The following is a 24,261-nucleotide window of genomic DNA, read 5'->3' on the forward strand; positions in this document are numbered from 1 at the left end:
CTGTCTGTCTGTCTGTCAGAATTAGCCAATATTGCCACACAACAGTTATGCTTGTAATAGACGGTGTGGTGAAGTCACGGCTTAAGGCAAGTGACGGGGCGAGTAAGACTACTGTACTGTTGAGGTTAAATTCACAATTCTCAATTGTATGTATTGTGTCATTTCTTTTTGTAAAATATATCCGATTGTTTGAAACACTGGAATTGTTGTAATTGCATCTGCATTTCATCGGGATATTACTCACATGCCATTAATTTCACTGCAAACCTATACAGAAATACGCATATACATATGTGGAGATTATACGACTTTCTTTAAGTAATTTATAACGAATATTCGAGGTTACTCTCAAATTAATACAAGATTTTGATTTGATTGTCAGTGATATCAAACCTTAAAATCCTTCAGATTTAAAACAGCAATTGGACGGACACATGATTGGGAAAACTAACTGTATTACCTCTTTCCCAACGTTTGAGTTAATGGTATGTAGAGTTGCAGGTTAACATAAGCATTTTCAGTATTGGATTGCAATACATTTTCGGCAAATAAGATATGATAATATATACAATGTGGCCGGTGCAATCTGACATACAACTAACACTTAGGCCATACTGTACACTGAACATCCCTCTCAGATGTGAACGTAAAGAATATTTAGGTAAAAATGAAGCTTGCGAATGTACATCGACATATTTTCTGCAAAGGATATTATCAATGTTTCCAGTTCCAGGTCGATAACTTCCTCTAACATTAAACCACCCTTTACAAGCTCGCCTATCATATTCGCTAACATCAGAGGCTATCGGGTTTTTTGAACATTGCAAGTCTCTTGCGGAGGGCTTGGTCACAATTCGATTTTTCGATAGTAAGATTTACATTTAACATCACAGCCCGTCATTGAAACCACAACATGTTTGTCACCTCAATATACAGATGAGAGACATCAACCTTTCCTCCACCAGTCCCACTACAGAAATACAGCACCTCCGCCATGTTTTCACCAAGTTCAACCACTACCCGTCGAAACTAGTCGATAAAATTATCAGCACCACACTCCACCCAACAAGAAAACCGGCCTCCAACAAACCTGAACCAGCACCTATTCGTATCTCCCTCCCCTTCATAGGGAAAACCTCTCACCACATCAGCCGTCTCCTCAAGCGAGAAGCAGGCATCGAAACCTACTTTACCAGCTCTACACCACTAAAAACCCTACTGAAAGCGAATGGCAGGAACACCTCTAAACGACAACATCAACCCAAAGGTGTTGTCTATAAAATCAACTGTGACTGTGGCGAGGCCTATGTAGGCGAAACCTCCCGGCCCATAAATATCCGAATCAAAGAACACTTATCATCTACCACTAAATCTGATAGAAAATCGGCATTATCAGACCACATCATCAACTGCCCCAATCACAACATAATTTGGGACAATGTGGACATATTATCCAAAAACCACCAGGACTTCACCAAAAGGAAACTTGCAGAAGCAGTTCAAATCCGGAGACACAAGCCCTCAATCAACAGAGACCAGGGATATCTCATCCCTTCTGCATACAATGATCTCATAAAAACAACAGATTAGAGCACCTCAGCCATCATTGTTAATTAATCTCATCAGCATGTATATTTTGTTTTTTACATCAACCACCATTGGCTTCCTATTGTCACTACATTATTGCCACCGTGCCTTGTTGTTATTGTTAATCCCCCTCACTCAGTCCTACATGTTGTTATTACTTAATCCCTGTTCATGTATATAAGCCTGGTCTGTGCTGTAATACTTCACTCTTGCTTGACAACGGTATAAGAATCCATACCGAAACGTCGCATCATATATAATAAAGAAGTTGTTATCCATAAATATTCTTACTTTCTTAATCATTAGTCCAGTTGCCATCCATTTCACAGAAGTCCATAATGGACAAGTTGATAACGATAATGTCGGTGATTTTTTAACTACAAAACTGGAATAGGAACACGTCGGGTTCAAAACATCGAGATTAGGAACGGCAAGTTAAGATATTCACGGCTAACGTGTGAAAGATCAAAATCGGATATGAATAAAATGTGGCATCCAACATGATCCCTACCGTCAACCTGCACTTCGCAGAAATCCAAAATGGGTACAGCGTCACCATTGTTTATTGTAGTGGTGTACAGGACCAGATAACGCCCTTTACCAGAACACGTCACGTTCAAAACATCAAGTATGTCTGATCCGTCTCCCTTCCCTGTCACGTTGTAGCACTTGACTCCATCAGTTGGAGAAGCGGCAGTGTCAGCTATGTAGACCTGGATACCATTCCGACGAACCTTATCTGTAAAACGTCCAAATTAATCAAGTGCCCTTATTAGTACATGTACATGCAGGAGAATAGGATCATGCATCTTTAAAAACCTTAAAAAGGTAAATGTACACCTGGGTATATCCTGCGATATGACAGTCTGTCATGAGGTTAAGTGGTGGGCTTCAGTGGGGCTGGGATTAGGGAGGATAGAGGTGGGTTATTCATGGTCACGGCGGTCGTCAGTTATTTCTTAACTGCGTTTTAAAGTCCATTCATTGCTCTCGACGACTTACAACTGCAACGGCGGACTCTCATGAATGGACCATCGCTTGGTCTTGCATGTGTAAACGTATTATACACGCAGCTTTCAACGGTTGCACAATCACTTTAAACTACATATTATTATAAATAACAACTTACATTATAATTTCAAAAGTTAGGTAATCATTACGTGCATGCGTTCACCCTAAAACTGACCTGTTGTAAGCTACATTTACATTAATCCTTGAACATAAGTAGATGTATGTGTAGATGTAGGAGGTCTTGTCAGATACCCAAAGATCATTTGTCAAACACCTCAGAGCTGAGCAAAAACAATATTTTTGGACTTAGGTACACTGAAACAATGCCTTAAAGATGTCGTCTACACCATTTGTGTTCTGACATACACTATGCTGAGAACTGACCATTGGTTCTGTGTACCCTTATGGGGAGATGATGTACACTGGACTAGTAGGATGTAAGCTACTCACAGTCTGTCCGGAAGTATATGGTGACGTCATGTATCGGTGTTGTCTCATTCAGATCCACTCTCCACCACGCAACGTTTATACCGTCATTGTATGCTGAATGAAAGCAGGAGCGATAGTTGTTCGCTATGGTGTTTCCGTCTACAGCGTTACCTGCTGCCATAGAGGTACTGCTGGCCGATGTCGACTTATCGAGTGCTTTGTTATCTGTCATGAAATATCACGCCAGAGATCATGCATAATACCATGTTTCAAAATAGCATTAAAATGTTTAGAGATATTCTATGTCCGGGAAAATAACAGGGCGGATTTAGATTATGATTTACTTTCATATAACATAAAACTGCAGTAGTACAGAATTTAACGGATAACAACGTCTAGTATCCATCGACAGATGTTCATTTACGTTATGGTTAAAGTAAAGTCACATCAACGCACCTATTTACACACAATCACGAATGTCTAGTGAAATACTGGGAGGAAGAGGGGGATTTTAAGGAGAGACTCGTAATCTTTTTGTTTGTATGTTTTTGGTTTAAAACTGTTATTCTTTTAAACTCGTAAACGTCTTTAGAAATCGTTTTACTTGGTTCAGAAAGCAGAGAGTTCCATAACATTGGACTGCAAACTAAGAAGGTTCAATCAGTAGAAGTACAGAAGTAGACAGAGGCTGATGAAGTAGAGCTGCACGGGAGAATAGCAAGTTCTCAAGAATAAAGGGAGATGAAATCCTGAATATATTATGGATAGCTGCCGGGACAGTCATGGGTTGTAATACAGATCTTGAAAATCATTCGAGAGAAGACGGAGATCCAGTGCAAGGTTTTGACAGCAGGAGTGATGTGTTGAGATCTAAGACTTCTTTAGATTCATCTGAATTCTAAGATTTGCATAAAGGGCCTTGCAATAATATAGACTGGAAAATAGACGGAATCAACAATTTGGTATCCAGCCATTAGCGTTGTGAACTTGGTTGATGATATATATTGAATAAAAAGGGACATGTGGACGCCCATGGTCAGTGGTTGATAACGTTGCTTCACATTGTGTAAGGAAATCGTGCACAAAATTGTCCACAAGGTTATGCTACTAGAAGTAAGATTCTATTATTCAGTGATCGCAGGTTTGAATCCTACTTGGCCGATTAAATATGTATGGCTCGCCAGATCTATACCAGTACTTGCTCGACCACATTGTTGGGCTTTCTCACACATAAACCTTATATACCCTGATATAAATGAAGTACTTTTGAAGTGTCCGTTAAAGTGGTGTGGTTACTATCTTCATGAAAGTCGTTATACGTGAGAAGATTAAATCTAATATGAAATGAATCATTGTTTCCACTTAAGTCTCGCTATGGATTCGAGTAGCAGTATAATGCAAGCTTAAAATATTTGAGAACATGAGCACTTGAACTATTTCTGTTTATCGAGTGCCTGTATATATGTATGCCAGCAAGCAGATTCGAATTAGCAACTCAACTCTGATGATTTAGAAGAAATGCACATTCAATGAGATTCAAAGAAAATTGCTTTACTTTTCTGGCATGTTGGTCCTGACCATCCTTTGATGCAAGTCTGAGATCTGCATCCATCTGTAACGTTACACGTGTTAGCCTGACAGTGACAGTTGTATCCACACCGGTAGCCATACGTACCCGGTAGGCAGCTGCCTGTAACATATAGACATTATGTCTGAGCGACAGGGACAACGTATGCCTATGTATATACCTACGGTTACCTGTATGGTATCAGAGACTTAAAGGTTTAAGAGTATTCATTGCATCATACTATACGATGTCCAATGCTCAATGCTGATGTGACATTGGAAGGGGTGTTGTCCTTTCTAATAATCATGTAATGACCAAAGATGATGTGCTTGCTTTATTACAAAGTATAGGGATACTATGCTTGTAACATGACTGGCTTCGTATAATGACAGGCTATATTAATTGTATGTCTACAGGGACAATCTGTATTGATTGTATGCTGGTGCAATGACTAGAGATGGAGTCTTGGAGTTGTGCCTTGGTGAAATCAACTTCCATGTATACTAGCCACATAAAGAAACTGTGCATTGTCAAAATATTATCCCAGTTGATAAGTACGATAACAATGTCAAAGGTACATATTTACTTTAATGGAGGGATCATGAGACCATAACAAGTCGGGAGAATTTCAATTGAAAAGTCAATCACAATGACGTCACGAGTCCACAAGCGGGACAGGGGTCAAACGACCATGTCACAAGCTCAATAACGGTAATGTCCACCATCGGCATTGAGAACAGCAATGCGTCGACGACGCATAGAGCCTACCAAACGTGCAAGGAAGGCTTGTGGGATGTCACGCCAGTTCTTTCAAGTTCTGTTGCAAGGTCAAGGACGTTATCTGGCGGATGAGGAAGTCGGCGTAGACGTCAATCCATCTCGTCCCAAACATGCTCTATCGGGGAGAGATCCGGTGAATTTGCAGGCCAAGGCAGTAAGTCAACGTTTTTGTGTTGCAAGAAATCCATAGCAACCCTTGCCGTATGAGGGCGGGCATTGTCCTGCTGGAATGTTAACCAAGGGCCATGCTTTTGCAGAAAGGGAATTGCTACAGGTCGAAGAATCTGATCCCTGTAGCCCACACCAGTTAAGTTGCCCTGAACAATCACCAAAGGAGTTCTTTGGCGTGCTGGTTATTCCACCCCAAATCATCACGGAACCACCACCAAAGCGATTCGTCTCCAAGACACAGGCCTGTGCATAACGTTCTCCCATGCCTCTATAGGCACGTTTACGTCCATCACTATGGAAAATGTTAAACCTTGACTCATCTGTGAAAACAACATTTCTCCACCAAAACAAGAGTCTGTGGACATGATTTCGGCACCACATTCGGCGAGCTTGTCGATGACGTTGTGTCAGGATAGGCCGTATGGCGGGACGTCGTGGTCTGATCCCGTGATGACGTAAACGTTGTCGAACTGTGTTGGGGTTGATATGGCGAAGTTCTGGGATGGTTCGGGCAGTCACCACTGCAGTCTGAAACCTGTGGCGAAGATGGGTCACCCTTATCCATCTGTCCTGTCTTGGCGTTGTTACAGGTGGACGTCCAGAACGTGGCCGATAGATGACGTCATTTGTGTTCTGGTAGCGTCTCACCAGTGCAGAAATGGTGTTCCGGTGGCTGTGGAAATGTGCAGCCACTTGTCGTTGAGACATTCCCCGACGGACCATCCCAATGGCCTAATGACGTTGTGCAGACGTGAGCCTTGACATGCTATGCGTTTCAATAGCCGTTTAATTTTTTGAACGATCGCAAGGGCAGGGGTTGAGCTTTCCAAAGTGACAGTATTGTGTGGCATTCATTTGCTCTGTTTCTCTTTCCCGGAATGCTCGTGCAGCAACGTATTGCACGTCTCAAGGACGAACCCACTGACGTCACGGAACGTGGAACGTGCATGCATATTGGATACAGGTCAATAATCTTTGAGTTTGAATCCTTATGTGTCTACACAGGACTGATAAATTTAGATTTATATTTTTTGTATGCACAGTTTCTTTATGTGCCTAGTATATATAGCGACGCCTCAGATTCCAACCTAAAATACATATAAAAATTAGTTATATGTTAACTGACCAAAAGCAGATTTATTCTGGTCTATTTTGGCGTATCCGGAAGTTCCCGTTTCAGATAAAGATGCATAGATTCACATGAAGCAATGCATTCCGTGTGCAGCGTATGCCTCTCTAGAGGTCTCTCTTGTACCATTACTGTAAGTCTTCATGGTCCCTACTATGGTGATCAGCCTTCAGTTGCTGGTGATCTATAGCCCGTTTCTATTTTGTACTGTTGTCTATAGTGATATATTTTAATGATAGCGTACTTATTTTAAATTAATAACTGTGATGCTCTAGTATTTCTACTGTCCTTCGATGACAGTTTTTTTCGTTCTAAATGTATTGATTTTAATATTGATATAAATAAAAATGATTTCGTCACGATATGGCTGAAATATCGCCGATGGGACGCTAAATATTAACTCACTCACTCGCTTGGCACATAGACTGACTGACTGAGTTTAGTTTTACGCCGCTTTTAGCAATATTCGGGCAATATCACGGCGGGGGACACCAGAAATGGGCTTAACACATTGTGCCCATGTGGGGAATCGAACCAGGGTATTCGGCGTGACGAGCCAACGCTTTAACCACCAGGCTACCACACCGCCCCTTGGCACATAGCCTTTCTAATAGTTGATTAGTTGGTGCCCGTGCGTTTCTGCATTGTAATCAGTACAAAACACAAATTTCACTTGCAGCAACTCAGCAGCACAAGGCCTATTGAAAAAAAATCTATAATGTGAGTTATAATCTAAACTAACATCGACAGTATTCAGCCATAAGTACAATGAGGAGACATTGATAAAAATACATTTAAACCATATAAAACCTGTTAACAAAGGAAAGCACAATAACTAGACGATTACAGATATTTTCCTGAAAGTGGTATATAGCCATAAAAAGAACATGACTATATGTACAGACCTCGGAACTACACATGATTAAACGAGCAACAGAAGCATTTGAAGATTGGGAGTTACATTTGCGCCCTGCATGGATCCAAGCAGGCTTTACACAAACATTTGAGGTGATAAATATATTCCGTCAAATATAGCCCAAATTAAAAAGAATTAATTATCTCCGACACTTACACATCCTCTTTGCTTAATAACAATTTCACATTATTTCCACTACCTTCACGGATACAGCCGGTGACAGTCTCAGTTACCGGATTTATTCATCCAAGTCTAAAGAGTGACATATGTTAAACAGGGCAGAGTAATTAAAAGATTCAACCACAAGAAACAAAAGCCTATATCAACCGCTTTGAAACATTAGTGTCACCAAACTCCCAAACGACCTGGGTCACTTCACGATTTACCGCCGCATTCAGCTACGTTGATACCTCGGAAGTGTATACTGTGCTGTGTTATTTGTCGTTAAAAGTTGCAATATTGAAATTTGATTGTCTTCTTTGTGCTACTTCTTTAGTAGAAGTAATTAACATTTTGTTTCCCCAAATGTGGCTGTGGTGGCCAAAGTAGTGATCGGTTTGGAAATCAGGTGGTTTTGGAGTCAGGTGTAATCTGCAATCTTCTAGAACCACTTTAGACTCATCCAAAATATATATTTTAAATGATAATGTTAGTATGAAACTACATGTTGTAGTCAATCGCTTACTGCTACTAAATATCTAGTGACTTCATGCACACAGTGTGCTAGTGACCCTTGCACCAGGTCTGCTCTTTCATCTGTATCACATCCTCTTCCTCTCAGCTGATTATTTTGTCATTCCATGGGCGCTCAATAGACTCCCAGGAAGTAGTTTATGGTTATAGTTAGAGTATTACAATTGTAATGTCGACAAGTGCAGCACAATGTGTATTTATAGATTTAAACTACCAGGTATCAGGGTATTTCTAACCACTGGTGGCCCACTGGTGGCCCACTGGTGGTCTATGTGTTATTTAGATCTTATCATGACCCGATATGCTATCGATGCTATTGGGTTGTAAAAGCAGACTGTACCCATAGGGAGATGCTTAATTTGTCAGCGTCATGTCAACAGTGGTTATCCATCATGATGATGAAAGGCATCCACTATATAACCTCAGTTCTTTCTGCCGCATTAAATGCATGCCATAAGGGGGGAAATGTTTAGAATGACTAACAATCACATAGAATGTTGTAACGTCGCACTAAGCGATTAAACTAAATTTCATTTGGGCCTTTAAATTCAAATTGACCATTAAAGAATTAATTGCATTAAGTATATATGGAATGTAATACAGGAACCATCACTTGGTAAACACCATGCACTATTCACCATCCACGATATATTGGCGGAGTTAGTGAGTATGGTTTAACTCCCAGCAATATCACGACATCATTGTACCCATTTGTGGAACAGAACTCGGGTCTTCAGCGTGACGAGCGAACGTTTTAGCCTTAAGGCAACCCCTCCATACCACACATTGGTGAAAGGCCTTTAATAGTGTTGATCTCTACAGGCTATCACAGGAAATGTTTACTACAGGCTATCACGGTACATATTCACTGCAGGCTATCACGGCACATATTTATGTCAGGCTATCACGGCACAGTTTTTCAGCAGGTTATCACAGAACATATTCATTGCAGGCTATCTCGACTCAAACTCACTACACGCTATCAGCAACACATATTCACTGCAGGCTATCACGGGTCATAGTCACTGCAAGCTATCTCTGCACATATCTACTGTGCGCTATCACAGCACATATTTACTACAGGCAATCATAGTACATATTCACCGCATGCTGTCAGGGCACATACTCACTAGAGGCTATCACGGCACATAATTACTACAGGCTATCACGGCACATATTTACTACAGGCTATCACGGCACATAATCACTTCAGGCTATCACGGGACATAATTCACTACAGGCTATCACAGCACATGTTCACTACAGGCTATCATAGCACATGTTCACTAAAGGCTATCATAGCACATGTTCACTACAGGCTATCACGGCACATATTTACTACAGGCTATCACGGCACATATTTACTACAGGCTATCACGGCACATAATTCACTACAGGCTATCACGGCACATATTTACTACAGGCTATCACGGCACATATTTACTACAGGCTATCACGGCACATAATTCACTACAGGCTATCACGGCACATATTTACTACAGGCTATCACGGCACACATTAGCAAATGATATCATTTTAAACGATTTAAATCACGCTTTCATGATATACTTCGCGTAAAAATGAAGTATGCATTAGATTTCATTTGATTCCGTATAGATGAATGAACCTTACCACTCATTATACGTCAGTATGGCCATTCAAACCCTTGTATATGATACAATTTACACAAAAAGGATTTTGGTCTAAGTTACAAAGTGAACCCCTACCTGATGTAATGTGCAGCACATACACAGAGAGCAGGACAGCGAGTCTCACCCACTCCATGGCGGCGACTCTGTGCACCAGGAAGATTGTTTCGTGTCTCGCGATACAAGTAGTATTGAACAACCCTCACTGAATGACTACTGTGGCTAGCATTAATTGCAAATGAAAACTGTTCGTGTTATGCACCTGACCTATCAAAGAACAGGCAGGTTAACATGCAGTTACCTTCCTGCATATACGGTTGTCTTGGTGCACTGTCAAGGGCGGGGGAAATATCCAAGTCCAGGTGGTTTACATACAGGGTGACCCTGGCGCGATCAGAATATCTGAATGACCTTACCGTGAATTGCTGCTTGGGTTTTACAACTAAAATTGCCCCGAAATTAGTCAGTCTATATCCTGGACAAAATACATTGTGGACATTGTGAACGAGTAATCACTAACTTGACATTAGGCAGATTGGTTGCACATTAGACACTTAACTAGCTCTTGCCCAACTGCCACCATTTCTGTAAATATTGTGCATACAACACTTAAAGTCCTTCAACAAGAGCGCTGGCGGTACTTACATGGATTTCTCAAATATATGAATGTTTTGTGTACATAGTGCGTATTTATACTATCATCTATGCATGGACTGATGATAACGTTATGTCAGAGTATTTAGAACATTCACATTTACTCATTCAAACTATATCCACGATATATAAACCCATCGCGACATTAGGTATACCGGTTGTATTATATATACAGCCTTCCATGACCGACTTAACTGGAGCGAAGCATACCGTTTCTCTCTATTGCAGTCGATTAACTCGCTACTACGTTATTTGTCTCCTACCGCTGTTATTTTCAGATTCTGCGGTCTGTAATATATACACAAGGTAAGAGAGCTAGAGGACCACAGCATTCAATATAGATTTATCATTGCCAAAGTTTTAATCGTAGAATTTGTGTTATTTTAGTTCATTGCTAGACTGTCTAAAGTTGCTAACAGCAGAAGGGATGGTGTAGATCCAGCTAGCGTTCATGCTGGCAGCAAATGTCCTGTTTGTTTTGTGTGGATTATTATGTCTTCTGTAGTTAAAATATTCTAAATTTACAAACTGGTTTTATATTCATAATTGTGATAATTTAGTTGTTTTACTGTCCTTTGTTGCCATGGTTTTTACAATTTACATGTATTTATGGCGAAATTAACTTCATTTAGTCACGATATGGCTGGAATATTGCCGGTGTGACTATATAAATCTGAACTCACTCACAAGAGAGCCAGAGACACGCAATTCTGATCATGTGATTGGGTTTTGTTTTTAATTGTGTCAATGAAAGGTCATGATTGCCAGTCTATACGTCCACGAATTGTGTCACCGTGAGCAATCTTAAATAATGTAAGCGGGTCAGATAATGTTGAAACATTTAATATGTCAACTGCTTTCATTCCATATACACACCAACAAATTGTACAAGTTGGTTGTACCAACCACTAAAGGTCTTTTATGAGTGAGTTTGAGTGAGTTTAGTTTTACGCCGCCTTTAGGAATATTCTATCAGTATTACAGCGGGGTACACCAGAAATGGGCTGTCATTTATGTGTAGCCTGAAATGGTTCACATTGTTTGTGGAAGCCTGTGTCAGTGTTACATGTGCATGCATTGTACCGTTGTATAAAACATTGAATGCCTGTTGTTGTTGATGAACGTTCAACTAATGTTACAGTTTGGCATCTTTCCACAAATACCCCACCTCCAATAAACATGACAAGCAGTTAACCCGGATGTCATCACGTACTATCACATGATTGTAATGAAATAGTCGGAAACTTTTCCTGACTTGGTAAATGACAATAACAACCGATACATGACTTTGTTTCATGAGCCGGACACAATATCATGGACTTGACAGTTGATCAGTAAGCACATTAGAATTTAAGTTGAAACATGCATGGATGCTCAGAGAAGACAAATAGGCTTATCGGACAACATGTAACATAAGTTATATTTGGGATTACACTTTCTTAGTTAAGTACAAATTCTAGTACTTTTTTGGGTTGAAGCTTGTAAAGCATGTGGTGACATGCGTTCAGGTCCAGCACCCACATGTACAAAGCCATCTTAGTGCAAAGACTCTATTAAGCCTTAGTTAAGGTATTGAGCTTCTATGATAAAAGCGCAAACACCGAATTTTGAAAGTAAATAAAACTTTTCTGGAAAGAAATACGATCTAGCAAATTTGCCAGATCATTTGAAATTACTTACATTGAATAAATTTTACCAAACACTCTTTGAAATATCTCCTTTCTGTTTTCTGACGGAAATCCCAAACATTAGGAAATAAAAAATGTTGACATGAAAATACAGTTAGAAATACAAAATGAATATTTGGTTTAAGCTTACACTCTTTGCTTTTATATATTATAGAAATTAAAGATGTCTAAAAATGTAAATTTGCAATGCTGGTGCGCTGCAGTGACAATTACAAACTGAAATCTCCTTGAGAATACTTATGGACACTTGAAGCCTAACCCTGAACAAGTGGGACAGTATGGGCGTATGTGTCTACACGGCTGTCAAGGCTTTATCGTCGCTCTCGTTCAGGTCACTATTCTTTAGTTTGTTGGTGGAACTCAAACTTCAGAATCTTCACCCTTCCAAGAGATTACTACTACTACTACAAATTGATAATCCTCAGTGTATAACCGGTCCCTCATGATGACGTTGGGCATCGCTAGGCTAGTAGGAGCATGCCCGATTCTCTTGCTAGGTAAGTACGCATGGAAGTCCATTCATGGAAGTTCCATTCTAATGTTAAAGCATTGATAGAGAACCAAAGTGATAAAAGTTCCACGGGAACGTTTTCCGACACACAAGTTGTAAACAACTACTTGTGAGATCAAATGTAGAGATTAAAATGAAAATATCTTTGGTGGGAAGACACATATATCCGTTACCTAGTTCTTAATGAATGTGTGTAAAGTTGTACGTAAGTTTTTTTAAACAATAATATTGCATCAGTATTACGGCGGAGAACAGCATTTGGGACGTCATTACGATTTAAACACGTGGGAATAATACCTTGTTGTAAGATAAATCGGTTTGCATGTTCAGAGTGAAACACATAAGTCACTGTATACATGTAAACATTCGGATAAAATATCGACGGTCACAACTTGAGTAACAGATCTTCATAACCGCTAGTAGCAGTACGTGCGTGAGTTCAAATCTCACGTCGCACCACCAATATTGTAGCCATATCGCGACGTGAACAAGTTAAATACAGTTAAATGCATGTCGACAAAGGGCAATAAGCAGTATGTTAAATATCACAGATACTAGGTATAAAACAAACAAATTCAACATTAAAAATATTACTTACTCAGAATATTATCTAATAGAAATTACAACTCGGCTATAGACCACTAGCGACCCTTCCAGGGGATCATGGGGCTTCGTTACGTCTGATTCATACATAAACATGATTCCCAGGAGGTTTTACGTCATCACTATGGCCAACAGTGGCTGTATGCAAAGCTAACCAAGGTTAACAAAATAAACTATAATCGAGTATTTAAAATGCCAGTTGATGCTACATGCTTCAGTTAAGATTGGACTCGCGTGCCCTGTCAGGGAGACAATACTTTTATGATGCTTTAACCCCCGATTGGCACCGCCATCAGTAATCTCAGCTGGTGATAACATGAAACTGACTTTAAAACAATTCAAACATTCAAAATTTATCAAATGTTTTTATTTTCTTAAGAAAAAGCTCCAATTAAACGAGGATTGATATTCATAAACAAGATCCTTTACAGAAGATAAATGATGATTGGTACGTTAGTAGCACCCATGTAGTATTATTGTCACGTACATCATAATTATGTAACATGTCAGCGCGGAGATCAATGGCATTGATTAGACCTATTATTGTACTTTCATTATATATATCAAAAGGACAACACGTGTGTAGGCTTTATTTTAAAAACAAAAAAACTAGTAAACAAGTTTTAAGAGCATGATATTTTAAGACCACTTGCTGCATTTTCCAGCCATTTGCTGACAGTCTGTAAATAATCAGGATTGGGCCAGACAGTCCAGTGATCGACATAGAAGTCGTTTCCGGATCTCCATCGGAACTTGGATCGAACGTTGACTTTTTATGCCAAGATCTCTTAAATACTCAGTCCGAATAATCCACCATGAGATATTTACCACGTGAATTATGTACACGCTGTCTCCAAACAGAAAGATATGACACATAAGAGGAAATGATGCTTGACATGAAGTGGTGCTACTTCTGAACACACGCACAGCTTTGACATGTTAGCGAATATACTGTAAACATGTCATGAGGAGCCATACATTATAAACATTCATGTAGTCGTTAAACGTGTTAGGTGCGGTTTTATACAGCAAACATAGAAAACCACAATATACCACCTTCACACTGTTGTATATGATCAGATTATTCATTTTGGTATTCTGGCTTCACACCTAGACACGAACAGATAATTGAAGATTATACAGGTTTGTTCACAATGACATTACAGTAACAAATATCAACGGTAGGAGTATATTTATCAGAGTAAGTTAGAAATGGATAAGTAACATTTCAATGTTGAAGAATGTTTGAATGTATATCTTTACACAGACACACGAATACAAAACGATTTTCTTATTTCACCTCTTGACTTACATAATGGACAAACACGAAGAGCCTTTTCCATAGTGTTAGAGGGTAGAATGAAATACCGAAACCCATCCCAAAACTGAAGCTGGTGCGTCCTGAAATGATGGCTACCATCATGATAGTAATAACGGGAAGGCAATAGCGACAGAAAGAACAGAAGGGATCAAGAAAGTTTGGAGAGCTGATAAAGAGATGCGGAATCGGTCCCATTCGTTTTGGTCACTGTCTGTCACTGGATACGCATGAAGTCAACGTCTGATAGAGTTGTTTAGCCAATCAAACTGAGATATGATGATATGTAACCAAGTCCAGAGGTTTTACAAGCATACCTTTAACACCAGCTGAGTAGTGCATGCTTTTGCGTTGACCAAGGCTGGGACAAGCATATCCTGTCCTGTTTTGAAGTTTTAGTTTGAGAGACTCGAGTATAGAACCTTGTGTTACTCTGTGTATCAATGGGCGCCTGGACATGAGTGTGATGTTGACAGTTAAGAGTCACGGTCGTTCGACCCCTCACTCCTTGATTACTCCCCAGTCTTCAAATAAAAGAACCGTCCACGGACCAGGTGAGAGTAGCGCCATGACTTACACCTACTAACGTTAACGTGGAACGGCAATACGTTTCGGTTATTGTTGTAGGGTCATCTGACACGCTGAATGCAGTTACAATGGTACCAGTTCTTCTTCCTGTATTTCAACTATGTTTTACCAAAGTATGCATTCTTCTCATTTCTTTTCAAATGCTAAAGATATCTTATACAGAGAATATAAGTCTAATTCTGTACAACTTACATCAACCCACACAGTTTCATTCATAAAACAAACCTTTTCACCAACTCCTAGAGATTCCAATACAACGCACAAGCAAATTGAGTATAGGGTATTCTTTTTTTGCAGTAGCCCACGTTTTCCTAACTAACTGTATCTAAACTGACTAGCATATCATAACGCCGATAAGGATATCTATCTGTTGGCATATCATGTAACTTAAATCTGTACCTCAGACAACTCAAACTACAAACTGTGACAATTGTAGCATTTGAAAAGTACTCCTTGCAGAATTTAGCATGGAAACGTTCAGGAATAAGCTGTATAACATACTTGTGTTCACCTGAAATTTAAACATTCTAAACAAGGTATTTGGAGAAATGTTGTGAAACTTATAACTTAATTGTTTTATGGTACAAGTTTTAACGTTTATGTCCGTAGAACGTTAGACCAACATAATGTGTTTGAAAACAAAAAATCGAAGATGACTACAATATGTGGACAGCTTCACAGATACGTTACCGTGCTTATGATTCTCATTAGAGACACTACAATTTCAGCTTCATGTTTTGCTAACGAACACCCTTTAATAACACATTTTAAACCAGACATCTAATTATCTTTTAGATTTAAGAAATGTCAATGTAATCGGCAAATGTGCACAAATCATCGGCATCGGAAAAGTATAAACATTCCATCATATCCTGATGCCCAAATGCCTGCCTCCAAACTGTTTCATATCATTGTCCCCTTGATTTATGAAGAATGAAATCAAAAGCGACAATTGATCAGGACATATACTACAGTTTAGGATAATCTTAAATAGATTCATTAGATGATGAATTAAAATATTGCTACCATACTTTAACATCCCAGGCGTAATGCCATCTAGACCATTGGCTTTATGACATATGAGAGCATATATAGCATGAACAACTTTATCAAGAGTTCATGTCATTATCCTTACACAGCACATTTAGTATAATCTGCATGATTAGCAACAACATTTTAGCAAAATGAAACACAGTCAACGTGTTAAAAGTGTCGGAGATATTTAATCAGTACATGTAAACAATTTAATCAGCAGTGCTGGAACTTTCCATAGCAAGAAGTGAAGGGAGCCTATCGATCATTTCTTGAATGTCCGTTAAGCTGGAGAGTACCATACATACAACTGAGGCTAAAAAGTCGTTTTCCAAATTCTTTAACATATCTGTCACTAGGGTAGCTCACACTGCTTAGAAATGAAATGTTATCATTATCTTCGTTTCTTATTATACAGTCCACTCCATTACAGCACCAGCAAAATAAAATCCCGACCAATGAAATCTGGACATCTTAAAACTGTCTAAGTAACTCATGCAAACAATGCTCTATATTTTCAATGACTTGGTACACATGAGTATCTGGCAGTATAGAGTTTTTCTCCAGGTGAACACACACAGATCCTTACTCACTCATCAACACTGAAGTTTAACAATTCCAAAACAAATGAGAGAAACATGTTAAGTATAGTCATAAGAGATACCACCGTTATACGGCTGGTAAAATAACATAGCTATCGCCACACAGGATATATTAACCCCGAAATATGAATCATTTACGCTTAACTCCACTAGTATTTTGTATGGTGCTTCGCATAAATATACTCTGTTGTAGGTAGTGGGGAAAACATTGCTCTCCACAAACAAACATGGATGAGTAGTACCAAGAGAGTACAATATTCCGGAAGAGCGGTAGATGGAGTGACTGACGCATATAACGAGTCATTAACAATCCACACCTGGTTGCGTGAGCCTAATGCTTGGTGGAAGGGTTGATCTCGAGACGGAGGTTCAGTCTCCATTGATCATCATCTATTTCAGATCTGACTGTAAGTAATGTTTTGTGAAATGTTCATACTGATTACTTTGATACCAATATGTTCCAATTGGCTTTTGTCAACCGTGGACCAGTTTGTATATGTACGATACAAGGTGTATTGTGATTTCAGGCCACTTGTATAGCAATGCACTTTCTCAATGTGGGTTCCCGAATTGAGAAAGACATGTTTACAGAAGGAAGACATATTATTAATCATGTTCCTTGTTGTTATATTTTAGCATTTTCCAATGAAACCAAAACTGAGAATTGGTCCAGAGTTTTTATGATGAAGGTTTCAGGTGAATGGTTTCTGATCTGGATTTTTTTTGCGGACAAAGTCCGCCGTAATGGGTTACAATTTTATGGCTCTGTTACAAGTTCTCTTGCTCCAAAAAACAGAAGTCTGTTTTACACGGTCAGGGGACGTAGAGACGGTCGAGATATTGCTGATATTCTAAACGTTACCTGTTACGAAAGCTTTCGCTTCCTTACTCTTTACACTGAGACAGCCAATGATAACGTTGGTGGCCCTGTGTTAGACTTTGCGGAAGTAGAAGTTTGGAATACTTATAAATCACAGAACCCATTCACAGGAGATGACGATGATGATACGCTCTCAGATTATGATAAAATACAAACCTTGAGTAAGTAAACAACATTATTTCGCATTTTATACTTCTTCGTGTGTGTGAATGGAGTCATGTGTGCTGCATGAGTTACACTCTTGGTGTTTGCATTCTTTCAAAGCAGTATGGTGCAGATCAACGGAAGTTAAGGTACAAAATGGTAACATGGACATTGTCAGACGATGGTAAATATTGTGTGAAGTTTACTGAGAAAACAGTTCGTGAAATTTGGGACTTCTTCACAATCACTGTAATGATTCAGAATATTTTGAACATTTCGAAACAGTATGCTGCAGACCAACGGAAGTATCTCCGTTAACCAATATGGACAATATCATATACATAAATTCAAACGTTTTCGGAGACGAAGGTACATGCCATCTGATGTTTACTGAGAAAACAATTTTGGTCTCGTTTTGTGAAATGTTGGGCTAAGGCATTCAGAGAGATCCTTCAAGAACCGGTTCGAATTGGTCATCAGCAACCCACGAGAGGCGACTAAGGGGGTCGTGTGAATTGGTTGATACATGTTAACGTATTGCAATTGTATAGACCGATGCTCGTGCTGTTGATCGCTGGATTGTCTGGTCCAGACTCGATTACTTACAGACTGCCTCCATGTGTTATATTAACACCCTTAATACCAAATGTGTAATACCCTTGACATCTTGTATGCAAGAAATACATAATCCGAGTGTGTGCAGTCTCAGGTAGTGGCCTAAACGTTGCTCTGCATAAGCGAATATCCATGAGTAGTACCAGGAGAGTCCAATATTCCGTGCGAGCTGTTGATGGACAGACTGGTGGTACTGACGAGTCATTGACAGTTCACACCAAGGAGGACGAACCCACTGCCAGGTGGAAGGTCGACCTCAACATGGAGGTACATTCTCCCATGATCAGGATCTTCTTCAGATTTGACTGTAAGTAGTAATTCTTTGAAGAATCAAACACAACGGATGCCTGTGTGGTCACATTTACAGCTCTCATATTACCTTAAAACGTTTGAACTAAATATTAAGTAAATTAAATGGGATTTGAAAAGTTGCTGAGGAACAATATAGACAAGATACATTTGTGGATGACAACTTTTATATCTACACCGTCAATATTATATCTACACCGTCAATATGTATCCTTCTACCGTTGGCAATCTTGCACTTGTATAAAGGGTTTATCCTGCATGTCGCATCACAATATAAGCATCAAATAATAAAGAGCTTGTCATCTATATCCTTCTACCCTTTTCAATCTATAAGGTTTTATCCCGGATGTCGCATCACAATAGAAGCATCAAAGAATAAAGAGCTTGTCATCTACTAGTATATCCTTCTACCTTTTTCAATCTATAAGGGTTTATCCCGGTTGTTGCATCACAATAGAAGCATAAAAGAATAAAGAGGCTGTCATCTATTCCGGCAATATCACTTAAACATACATCAGAGATGGCCTTCACGCACTGTACAAATGTGGGTACCCGAACTTAGGTCTGCATCTAAAACATTAACCATTTGCCTACCCCATCGCCCTCTTTCATAAAAAGACCCGTGAAGATCCGGGTTAGAATTGGTCTTCAGCAACCCATGCTTGTCGTAAGTGGCGACTTACGGGGTCGGGTGGTTAGGGTGACACATGTCATTGTATTCCATTTGCATAGACCGATGCCCATGATGTTGATCACTGGATTGTCTGGTCCAGACTCGTTTGTTTACAGACCGCTGTCATATAGCTGGAATATTGCTGAGTGTTTCGTTAAACAAAAACCCAACAACAATCATTCATAAAAGTATCTTGCTTTTACATTTGATCTGATTGCATGCTACATAATGAACATATTATGAATCTTTTATAAGCATGTTATTTGTAGCGCAATTACTGCACATATTTATTCGACCCATGATGGCGTAATGGCATACAGTTCTACACGTCACAGACTGATTCCTCTAACCCCAAGGAAGGGGATCTTTGCTACACTGTCACAGGACGTGCCGACTGTAGGGACATAGCGGACATACTGTATGTGAACTGTTCTGGAGTCTGGCGCTACTTGACTATCTATACAGAAACAGACAACGACGGAGGCGGAGCTGTACTAGACTTTGCAGAAGTAGAAGTGTGGAGTAAGTATGTTCAGATAGCCTTTCACTGTACCTTCCGTGGAACTCCCTGATGAAGCATTAATCTATTATACATTTCAACAGAAAGGTTCACACGATATAAAAGTATATTTTATATACATGTGTTTGCCTAAGTTTAGTATCTCCCAATACGGAAACAACATAATAACGAAAGAATTATTTTAATGACAACACCCAATATCGGTCATTACTTTTGCTAAGCCGCCGCTGAAGCCATTTCAGTTCACGTCAGCAAGACATGGTCAACAGTTTTCCAGACAACACAGATCTTATGAAATATCATAAACAGCATTTTTGGAACCTTATTTATGCATAAGTTTGATTGAGGATTGTTTCCAGAAGGAGCTGTTGAATGTTTGAAAGAAAAGATTGGTTGATTGGTTTGTTGTTTAACGCCGCACTCAGCAGTATTTCAGCTATATGGCGGCGGTCTGTACTCGAATCTGGACCATTTGAAAATGCAAGATAGTGTTCTCAGGAGACTTAGGTTTACGCAAAGGTATGTCTTTATTTCACCATGTTATGTGTTGCTAGCTGCAAATTATGTGAACATGTTAGACAATTTATGCCTGAAGCAGTCTATCAAATCTATCAAGCTGCAAAGAGTCATCATGACGTTTCAAACGTTGAGTTCACTTGTGGAGTATGTTTACTGCTGCATTTAGTTCCGAAACCAACGCTTACGACAGTCACCCCAGGGTGTGCGGAAAGAGTGCGGTATGGACCCGACTGTAGGAAGTTATGTACTGCACGTCACTGCAAGGTAAAGTCCAGTTGTGATGTGACACAAGGCGCGTGTGACGGTGGATGCAAGCCTGGGTGGCGTGGAGCTGACTGCACGGAGGGTAAAACTATTTAATTACCTTCATGAATAAAGTATATACACTGAAATAGAACAAAATATGACGTGATTATGTTACATGAAAAAAACACACAGAGGAGTACAAAACCGTATAAGTCACAATACTCTTTTGTAAACCTGTGTAAAATGGGAAACCTGTTTGTTACATTCCTTCGAAAATTTGGGAAATTGTTGAGTGTATTTCACCAGTAACACATGGAGCGTGTGTCTACCTGGGTTGTGCAGGTAAAACACATCTTTTGAACTATTAACTTTACCTTAAGCAAATACAGTGTCACAGCTATACTAACGAGTACGTGAAGTTACTTACGCATGTTTCTTTGCGCAACAGAGACACCTTTAGGCGTCAGACAACACATACTTGCATATCTGTCATATTGGAAGGGGCTTTCGTGACCAATGGGGCGACTAGATACATCTGTATGTTCTCTGATGTTAAAAGGTTATATTTACATTGGGAAACTAAACGTATTCACATATTGTATGACATGGCCAGTGTGCCCAGCTGGTGCCTATGGTGTGGACTGCAGCAACGCCTGTGGTAGATGTGGTAACAACAGCTTGTGTCACCACGAGACCGGAAGTTATCCGTATGGATGCGAAGCAGGATGGCAGCTGGATCTGTGCAAAGACGGTGGGTTAAGATGACGCGCAACTCATCATGACGTCTTGTTTTAGACTACAAAGATGTTTCGGTTGTTAAAACCGAGCTTGTCAGAAAAAGTCACATCAACGTTTAGGTCATCTCATTGCAATGACGGTCATGTGTCGTCGTGCCCAATGTTATTTATGTGACAACGGTGTTTCACAGCTTGTCTTAACGGGAAATACGGATTGAACAGTGTAGCTGACTGCTGTCACTGTAATGGATCCTGTGACGTGGTTGACGGGAGAGGTCTTCAAGGATGCAGAAATAGATAAAGCGGAACTTGTTGTCAAAGCGTCAATGGTAGAATACACCATGACCTTAATCACATTTGACATTGTAATATTAACTGCAGTTTGTCTGGTTGAGTCTTCAATATCATTAGTGAAATACTGCATATTAACTAGCCCAAGGCTACAAAAGGTCTTATTTTGTTGCGACTTACCAGAAGTATTCGTTGGTGTAAAATTTATATTTATCCACTGCAATGAACGAGAGTTTTCTCAACTGAAAAAAACACACTCTTTATTGGACTCCATGTAGAACTTGCAGAAGCAAAACGAGCCAATGAAATAAATGCTGCTATGCAGTCAAGTTGTTCCGATATGTTCAAGCAGTCAGTGAAACAGTGTTTCATATTTAGCCTGTCCTAATGGGAAGTACGGGTTGAACTGTGTAACGGGAGCTGTGACGTTGTGGACGGGAGAGGTCCCCACTGTCTCCGTGTTATAGGTAGATTACAACATACTATGTTTAAGAGTTTAGCATTTATCTTAATCAGGTCTTCTTGGCGATCCATCACAAGGGATAAGTATTTCAATGTCAAAACATTGAAGGATCTTTTTAATGTTAATTCGCATTTAATCATTTTAGTTTTAAAAGAAAAAGAGTTGCCAGATATACTTTGATAGCTGTTGCGTAAATATATAAATGTTTTGTAATTGGTAGTTTAAGTCAACAACTGAATTTTTTTGTGGCTGTATCCTCAAAATTATTGCCCTTCTGAGAGGGTACGTGAGCCCCTAAACTTTCAAAGTAAATTTGGCTTTTTTAATCGTAGTATAATTGTTGTTTTAAGAAGTCGGTAAAACCCAGAGTAGTAGGGGGAATAGCGGTACGGGATCAAGTCCAACAAAAGCCTCTGCAAAGCCTTATTTCACAAATAAGGCTTTTGTTAGGCCCTTAGATCTCGCCCCATTACTTTTTCCCGACCTATAAAAAGTTGAGACGCCAGCGGGATACGAACCCCTCACGCAAACTATAATAAACCACACCACTCAACCGATTGAGCTACCGGGTACTTAGCTGAAGTATTTCGGTTTAACGGGTCTATCCTGAGATTGTATCATCCAAAGCTGGGCTCCGTCTATGATAGCTCCACGTGGCACGACTGTGCCGCTATGACTGCGAACTAGCACGTGCCGCTATGTCACGTTGACCTCGATGAAACAGTTTAATGTGAATCGCCTATGATTTCTTTGGTGTTCGTAATAAAGGCTTGCCGGGCTTTTTGTATCCCCTGTTCTTTGTACGAGACTTGGATCGAATCTCTTGTTTCATTTTGTTATATTTTGTGAGTTCAGGGAGGATTGAACGAAACTCCTCCTCTGAGATCTTACTATCAGTGAGTGCCGTGGAAATACGCTCACTTACCATGTTCAGCTTTGCTTCGGCCAGAACCCTGATCTCGTCGTGTTTCAATGGCTTACGATGCAGTCTGCGTGATGCAAACTTAAGCACCAGCCCTAACACCCCTGTCATCCCAGCTGTTATTTCAATACCTAGCACTATAGGTGCAGCCACTGTGGTAGCTAACAACCCAACACCTGCCGCCCCTAGCCCCATGCTGGTTGTCATAAGGGCAGTATCAGTCCCGTCCACGGCATTGAAAGCTCTATGGTACTTCTTATATAGTGCTTTCCGCGTGTCGCGGTCTTGTTCTAGTTGGCGTTTTACATCACATAACTGTCTCAAGCGGAACCCGTCTACGGTTTCCAGGGTCTTCGCGACTTCTTCTACGACTGGGTACGGCCCCATTCTGTGTGCTTATAATATATCTGGTGACATATTTTTTAATTGGGTATCAGTTAATAGTTGATCAACGTACTTGAGGCTTATAAGGCCTATGTTCTCGGGTAGGAGAATATCGAAAATGTCAATAGCTAACTTTTGTTCTATACGAAATATAGAGGGACTTATTAAGGGGGCAGCAACCCCCTACCGGGGGCCGAGTCCCGCCGTATGACGATACTACAATGGCGGCCATTAAATGAACTAATAGATAAGTCTATTTTCACCCCAGGTAAAAGGTCCCATATGGGAAACACACTGGCGTCTTTAAAATAGAGTTTTATGATTAATGTGGAGCCTGGAGGCATAGGCCTAGATAATGGTAGGCCAGCGTATGTTCCAAATGTTAACTCTGCAATCCCGGTTGTATCTAACATGTAACCCAGATGATTTGGGGCTCGGGAAATTCTTATAGTTTGAGAACCCTGGGGTTGAAACCCCCGAGCAAGATACCGCTGTTCTTAATTTCGGTGATATCACTAGTGATAGGCCCACCACTACGAAAAGAGACGTAAGGTACGGTGAGGGTTAAGTTGACTAACCATTCAGGCTCTTTAAAATCTGATAACGACACCGGCCTATACACGTTGTCTT

At 39.9% G+C, this 24,261-nt stretch overlaps 1 protein-coding gene across 3 annotated transcripts in view; it reads right to left on the minus strand.

Moving 5' to 3' along the window:
• The window catches only part of LOC124290818 (multiple epidermal growth factor-like domains protein 11), a 34,544-nt gene that overhangs the window by 6,248 nt on the left and 4,035 nt on the right, over positions 1-24,261 (minus strand). For 2 of the 3 annotated variants that reach the window (XM_046727660.1, XM_046727645.1), the window contains exons 1-4: positions 10,011-10,312; positions 4,583-4,717; positions 3,049-3,252; positions 2,099-2,326 (exon numbers count right to left, since the gene is read on the minus strand). In XM_046727660.1, coding sequence (XP_046583616.1) covers positions 2,099-2,326; positions 3,049-3,252; positions 4,583-4,717; positions 10,011-10,068 — 625 coding nt within the window. In that variant the 5' untranslated portion in view covers positions 10,069-10,312. Of the gene's footprint in view, positions 1-2,098; positions 2,327-3,048; positions 3,253-4,582; positions 4,718-10,010; positions 10,313-24,261 lie in introns of those variants that run through there. The other variant, XM_046727654.1, reaches the window with a different exon arrangement.

This window comes from Haliotis rubra, unplaced genomic scaffold (genome assembly GCF_003918875.1).
Source record: "Haliotis rubra isolate DU_JTF1 unplaced genomic scaffold, ASM391887v1 Scf1127, whole genome shotgun sequence".
Taxonomy (NCBI): Eukaryota; Metazoa; Mollusca; class Gastropoda; order Lepetellida; family Haliotidae; genus Haliotis; species Haliotis rubra.